The sequence below is a fragment of the Populus euphratica genome, unplaced genomic scaffold, assembly GCF_000495115.2.
Source record: "Populus euphratica unplaced genomic scaffold, PopEup_1.0 scaffold88.1, whole genome shotgun sequence".
Classification (NCBI taxonomy): domain Eukaryota; kingdom Viridiplantae; phylum Streptophyta; class Magnoliopsida; order Malpighiales; family Salicaceae; genus Populus; species Populus euphratica.
Window position 1 is genome coordinate 578988 of NW_011499956.1, and position 7738 is coordinate 586725.

General features: G+C 33.8%; 1 protein-coding gene across 2 annotated transcripts; it reads left to right on the forward strand.

The window, feature by feature from the left end:
- Positions 1-1566: 1566 nt before the first annotated feature.
- LOC105138359 (scarecrow-like protein 14) lies at positions 1567-4812 on the forward strand. 2 transcript variants are annotated; one of them, XM_011044418.1, is made up of 3 exons: positions 1567-1918; positions 2178-4471; positions 4592-4812. In XM_011044418.1, exon 2 carries the CDS (start codon positions 2178-2180, stop codon positions 4455-4457), a length of 2280 nt encoding a protein of 759 aa, XP_011042720.1. In that variant the 5' UTR covers positions 1567-1918; the 3' UTR covers positions 4458-4471; positions 4592-4812. The 2 variants fall into 2 exon arrangements, with proteins under 2 accessions (XP_011042720.1, XP_011042719.1); XM_011044417.1 differs by having other exon boundaries at positions 1568-1918; positions 2178-4812.
- Positions 4813-7738: the final 2926 nt, after the last annotated feature.

Sequence of the window (7738 nt, forward strand, 5' to 3'; positions counted from 1 at the left end):
AATTTTATCAGTATTTAGTTTCTCAATATAATTAATAATTTTTCATCAATAATATTTTGATTTAATATTAAAGGATATAATATGTCTACCATGTTAAATCATGTTTGTACATAATAGTCGTTGATCGTTTGAATAAAATTTAAAACTCTTTTTAAATTTCATTTTATTTTGACTAATGATTTCTTAGTCAATACTATTTAAGAATAAATAAAATAATTTTTTATAATTTATATAGATATAGGGTGATGAATATTTTCTTGATCACTCAAGTACGATCATATAGTTCATGTTATAACCAATATCTTTTTTTTTTTGTTACCTTAATTAAGATAACATATAACATTATCAAAGCATAACATTCTATATAGAAGACGATTTGGTGATCTAAGTTTAAGGATCATTTACATAACCATCACGTGAGTTTTTTTATAGATATAAGTGATATCTTCATATGTAATTTTTATGCGAGTCAGTTCAGTATACATGTCTTATGACAAGCAATTATATATTAAGTTTAGGTATCCTTTATACCACAACTTATAAGAACAACTGTTTCTTTTCATAAAAAAAATACCATAATATTTACTAGTCTTTATAGTTCTAATTAATATCTAATATCCAAGAGAATATCCACCATAAATATTTTAGAATAAATACTTTGATGTAATAGAGATCATATAATTCTAATAACTATATATTTTTTTCAAAGTATTTTTATCTTATAAGCTTTATATTTATTCTAGATTTATTTAATATAATATTATATGTATAGATATTAAAAATAAATTTAATTTTTATTAATAATAAATATATATATTTATTGGTGAACAATGAGAAGTGTCCATGCCTCTATTGCTTTAATGATGCCGTTTAGTTTTCTTTAATTATGATATTGAAGAAATTTAGTTTAACTAGATTTTTTAATGCAATCCATCTTTCATTTCTATTTTCTTTACGCCACTAGGAGATTTGCTAGAAAAATTATAAGCATCTGCTTTTGATCACAACATGGCATGTGGTCCCACTTAAGAGTCAAATCAATACATGAGAAAACACTTATAAGACAACACAACATGCTTCATCGAGCATGCAGCCCTTTTTTAAAAAAAAAAAATGGTTTATTTGTGGAAGTAAATGCTAGTCTTAAAATGGGTTTGAACGACGCTGATGTAATTACGAAAACTAAAGTCAACGAAAGTAAAAATATAAATAATAAATAAATTGAAACATGAAGCTCGAGGCCAAAGTTATACTTGCCATGCAAGTATTGCCTTGAAAGATATCTTTCGATAAATTAAATTAAATTAAATACAAAAATATGACACCTCGGGACAAATGAAAAGACAACCTTCTCACGTGTCATCGAATTACCGAAGTCATCACGGCAATTACAAGTAACGGCACATCACTCCATGACTGCCCCTGTCGCTTTATCCTCCACAGCAAGAAATTTCCGTCGACTGGTTACCTGTAGATTCATTCGGGCAGCCGGTGCTCATATGACGCCCCGTGTAAGAGATAAGGCTGCTGTCCTGGCACCCACAAAACATTATTTTAAAACCCGATCCGAATAATGGGTTAAATCATGACCCGGGTGACGCAGGACTTAAGTCGAACCGGGGTTCCAGTAAAAAAAGAAAAGTACGACGGGATCCAGTTAAAACTATGCACTAAACAAATAATTTACTACAACATCGGAGATGTGATTGGGAATGTCCAAAGTCTTGCGGTAGTGGCGGGTCAGATTTTCTTTATGGTATCGATATTTTGAGGACCTAAACAGGTAAAAGAAGGTATATAGACGCAAAAGGGGTTGTCTTTTCTTCTTTTACGGAGGAAAACGCGCCACTCATTTGCTAGTCAGTCAGCGCCTCTCTTAATCTTATCCTTCATTAATAGGGTTTCCTCGGTTTCTCAGGTATGTCAATCATTCACTTCTACTCTTTCATTTACTGTCTCAGAGTTCAATTTGTCATGATTATTTAATCTTATTAGCTGAAACTTTGGATCCTGATTGTAATTTATTAGTTTTTCTTATGGAGTTTTGATGTTTTTCTGAGTTTTAGTTTCAAGTAATGAAAAAGATTGTAACTTTATACGTTTAAAGAGCTCAAAAGCTTAGTTTCTGTCAGTTAAATTGTGGATATTGATTGAGTTGATTTGGGGTTCGATAATAGATGGGTTCGGATTCTCGCTACACTGAATTCCCTGGTTCAAACAAATTTGAGGATGAGATCGTGTTTCCGGTTTCGAATCAGTATCAAAATGTTACTAATGGATTCAAAATTGAAGATTTAGACCTCGACCATTTAGAAAATCCACTTGTTTTGCCTGACCCTGAGCCGGGTAACCCTGCTTTGTCATCGATCATGAGCATGGATGGAGATTCTCCTTCTGATGATAACGACTCGGAGAATCTCCTCAAATACATAAGCCAGATGCTTATGGAAGAGAACATGGAAGAGAAGCCCTGTATGTTTCATGACGCGTTGGCTCTTCAAGCTGCTGAGAGATCACTTTATGATATTCTTGGTGAGAAGAACCTGCCCTCCTCACCTCATGAATCTCCTTCTTATGGTGATCAATTTTTGGTTGATAGCCCAGATGATAATTTTTGGAGTAGCCGCATTGATTATAGTAGCAATAGCAGTTCTACTTCCAATACTGCTAGTTTGGTTGATCCTCAATGGAATGGTGAGTCTGGGGAATCCAAACCATCGTTTATGCAAATGCCTCTTTCTACTAACTTTGTTTTCCAGTCTGCTGCAAATCCCAGTTCACAATCATCATTCAAATTACACAATGGGTTTGCAAGTAATAGTGATAGTGCCATAAAGCCCTCTGTGGGTAACATTGTGGTACAGAATATTTTCAGTGACGGTGATTTGGCATTACAGTTCAAGAGAGGTGTAGAGGAAGCTAGTAAGTTCCTTCCTAAGGGTAATCCACTGGTTATTGATTTAGAGAACAGTTCATTGGCACCAGAGATGAACAGAAATGCCCCAAATTTGGTAGTGAAGGCTGAGAAGGAAGACAAGGAGTATTTGCCTGAATGGTTGACAGGAAAGAAGAATCATGAGCGGGAGGATGGAGATTTTGAGGAAGAAAGAAGTAACAAGCAGAGTGCAGTTTATGTAGAAGAGAGCGAACTGTCAGAGATGTTTGATGTGCTATTAGGAGTTGGGGATGGATGCCAGCCACGTCAGTGTGCACTTCATGATGCTGAACAACGTGAGTCAGGCAAGACTTTGCAGCAGGATGGGCAAACAAGGGGAACTAATGGTAGCAAGACTAGGGCTAAGAGACAAGAAAATAACAAGGAAGTTGTTGATTTGAGGACTTTTCTAATTCTTTGTGCGCAAGCAGTCTCTGTGAATGATTGCAGAACTGCTAATGAACTGCTGAAGCAGATCAGGCAGCACTCTTCACCTCTCGGTGATGGATCTCAGAGGGTGGCGCATTGTTTCGCTAATGCCCTTGAAGCACGTTTAGCCGGAACTGGTACCCAGATATACACAGCTTTGTCTGCCGGAAAAACATCAGCTGTGGATATGTTGAAAGCTTATCAAGCTTACATTTCAGCTTGCCCGTTTAAGAAGATTGCTTTTATCTTTGCAAACCATAGTATTCTGAATGTGGCTGAGAAGGCATCTACACTTCATATAATAGATTTTGGTATATTGTATGGTTTCCAGTGGCCTTCCCTTATCTATCGCCTCTCATGTAGATCTGGTGGTCCTCCCAAACTGCGCATTACAGGAATAGAGCTTCCCCAAAGTGGTTTCCGGCCAGCAGAGAGAGTTCAAGAAACAGGTCACCGCTTGGCAAAGTATTGTGAGCGCTATAATGTTCCATTTGAGTACAATGCCATAGCTCAGAAATGGGATACCATCCAAATTGATGACCTGAAGATTGATCGCAATGAAGTTCTTGCTGTAAACTGTGTCTTTAGATTTAAAAATCTGCTTGATGAGACAGTTGTAGTTAACAGTCCCAGGAATGCTGTTCTAAACTTAATCAGGAAGACAAAACCAGATATATTTGTCCAGGCTATTGTCAATGGATCGTATAATGCTCCATTTTTTGTCACAAGGTTCAGGGAGTCACTGTTCCATTTCTCTGCTTTGTTTGATATGTTAGATACTAATATGCCCCGTGAAGATAAGATGAGGTTGAAGTTTGAAAAAGAGTTCTATGGTCGGGAGGTTATGAATGTCATAGCGTGTGAGGGCTCAGAGAGGGTTGAGAGACCAGAGACATACAAGCAATGGCAAGTTCGGAACATGAGAGCTGGGCTGAAGCAACTTCCCATGGACCCTCTTGTCATCAAGAAATTGAAGTGTAAGGTGAAGGCTGGGTACCATGAAGATTTTGTGGTCGATGAAGATGGCAACTGGATGCTGCAAGGATGGAAGGGACGGATTGTCAATGCATCCTCTGCTTGGATTCCTGCATAGGAATGCGGTAGCTTGTTCTTGAGAGCCCGCAGAGTTGGCAGACAAGGGTTTTTCTTAGTTAAAGCAGTCCATGTCAGCAGATTCTAGTTACCATTTAGGTTTTTGCAGCACACTACACCCTACTGTTAGTGAAGCTTGTGTGCTGATTACGTAGTGATTTCATGTTGTCACACATGATTTTCTTGTGTATAGTAATCCTCACTCAAACCTAAACTGTCGCAAGTATGCGAGTTTGATAGCAACTGGTAGCTTTATCTGATTGTTCCCTATTACACTTAAGTTTTAACTCAATAGATGGTGCACTGACACTGTCATTTAGCCAAAGTTTTGGCTGTTTGATGTGATCTTGTCTTTTGAGGCATTTTCTTCTACTTGGTTTCTTTTGCGTGTCACATCCATAAAAAAATGCCCTATTTTTACCAAAAGATTGGAGCTGGTAGCTTCATAAAACCCCAGTTCATTAATTTAGCCAAGGTTGCTGGTCGTTAGAGAAGTTTTGATATCTGTAACAAAATTGACAGCTTGCTGCCCACAAAACTCAGGAAAATGCTGGGTCATAAGACCCTAGTTATATTCATCATCAGAGCTATTTGACAAGCAGTCTATTCTGCCTGCAGTTACTAAAGAGTAATTACTGCTAGCTCATACAATGAGTTATAACCCAACTGATCTTAGTGTCTTCTTTTCTCTGTAAACAAAATTACTGGAAAAAATATACTGCTAATTTAGTTACTTCTGGTCAATGTATATTCAGTCGTCGGAGCTAATCAATTACTCGTAAATGCTAGATAAACACACAGTCCGCTATACGACCGTTTAGTATATTAATTAATTCACAACGCTGGCCGGCTTAAACGCCGAAGTAAACACTTCCGATCGTTATTTAAGTCAAAGCATAAAAATCCAGAATTAATACTAATGGTCCTAGTTATCAAGCCTTAAACTTAGATAAACGGATTACATTCAATGCATGACCGATAGTGGGGAGCATTGACGTGTATTTTTGGGTAGTTTAATCAAGTAATTGTTGCCTTCTTCCAAGCTTAAAACAAAACATTGCTTGAAAGATGACAATCTATTTAATTATTATTTTTTGTTCCCATTTATTTACTCTGGTTTTACATGGAGAAGGTCGCCGTCCACAAATAAAATTCGAAGACAAAGATATTGGTGATGTTGGGTGGAGGCAAATCCCATTTCGCATGGCTTTTTCTGTCCATGACAACATTTATTTACATTTTACACGATCAAATCTGGATCTCTGGGCCCTCGTGGACTCAATGAATTAATCCCGGTAAAAACCGATCCTCTCTCTTATCCCAGCAAGGTCTTCTGATTTGTTCAGAGCAGAGATTGCTAAAACACGAACTAGTATTTGGTGCTCGTAGGTCAATTAATGCTCCTTCGAGGCGAGAGTGGCGGCAAAGATTTTGCAGATCTCTCCAGTCCTCACCCTCCACCACCTAGAACATTCTGGTAATTTGAGCCTACTTTCTACCCTCCTCTCTCCTTCCACTCACTCTCTGATAAAAAGAATAATATTAACTACGTTTGTTTACTTTTCACTAACACTGTAGCGGTGACAGGCTGGCCCAAATTTTTTATGAAATAAATGAAAATGTTTAGATAAGAATAAAGTCAATTTGATGAACAGGTAATCTGGAATATAAAATTAAAATATCTTTAAATAAAGTAAACAAAAAAACCATCAAGTACAAGGTTTAATATTTAAATATTAAAAAATAAAAAATAAAAAATCAAATTTCCTTTTAGAAATGTCAATAAAAAAACCGAAATAAAATCATGTTAACTTACGTATAAAAAAGATATAAGATCAAGATTTAAAAATTATTTTTTAAAAAACAAGATATAAAAAACCCAAGTTAAATAAAAAGGATGAAAAACCTAGTCAAAATGAGTTCGCTTGATCACCCTAGACCTGGATAACCACATATAAAGTAAAGTGAAACAATTATAATATTTAAGGGTTAATAATTTAATAAAAAATAATAAAATTAAAAAAAATCAATTTAAAAAAAATAAACTTAAGTTAACTCGACTAATTTACAACTCGAGACATGAAATATGGATAACTTCATAAAAAAAAACATAACAATTCACCAAACTCAACACCTAATAAGTTAATGTCAAATGATAAAAATAAAAAAAAAATTAATTTTTTAAAATAATTTGAAAAAAAACCAAACTTAAACCAAGTTAATTATTGAAATTGATTGACCGGATAATGGGAATGAGATTACCATATAAAAGGCAAGCACGAAAAAATTATAAAATAAAATTCTCAATCATGAAAAAACAAAAATTAGAGGACTAAATCTTGCATAAAAAATAATTGAAAGAAACTATTTAGGGAGTAAATTGAAAAAAAATAAATGAAGAAAATGATTAAAAAAAAAACAATAAAAAAATGAGGACCAAAATTGGGAACAAAATAAAATGAAATAAGATTCTAAAGGATAAAATAAGAAAAAACAAATAAATACAAAAGATTAAAAAATAATAATTAAAAGAATAAGAACCATATTTGATACAAAAATTAAACAAAATTAAATGATGATGGATAAAATTTTAAAAAAAAACTTCAAGAAACATTAAAATCAAAATAAATAAAAAATAAAAACTAAATTCAAATCAAATATAATAACATAATTAAATTTTTAAAGGCTTGACAAAAATATTAAAAACCAAGAAAAAAAAAACAAAAAAAAAATTCATCATCCCTTAGCTACCATCAACTTGACAAAACACATCACCCTAGTAGCTATGCCACCACCTTACAAATCGGATGAGATGACAATCAATAGTTTTTTGCCATTAAAATGCTCCTCACTCACCTCTAGAATGGCATGGGGGATGATGATGCCCTAACGCGTGCTATTATTAAATATTTTAATAATAAAAATTACTGAACAAAACTTAAAGGTATATAAATATTAAAAAAAAAACATGTTGCAAAAATGAAAACACCTTTTGGAGCTAGCCTTAGATTTTTTTCTTTCATCAAAGGTTAAATATATCATTTTACTATAAAAAAGAAAAATATGTCAGGATAACAAAACTCCCCTTTACAAGGTCAATATTTTTAAGCTTTTAATGGTATAAATGTCATTTTATCATGTAAATAAATAATAAAATCTTTTAACCCGCTGCCAAGTAACTGTTAAATATAATGAAAGAGAAAATGATTAATATAATATCTGAATCTATAATATTTAGAAATAAAAACACAAAGTACTTTCAGTGTTTATTTATTTATTTGT

Bases quoted from the DNA above. Each gene is read 5' to 3' on its own strand.
- LOC105138359 (XM_011044418.1), top strand. From the start codon at position 2,178: ATGGGTTCGGATTCTCGCTACACTGAATTCCCTGGTTCAAACAAATTT.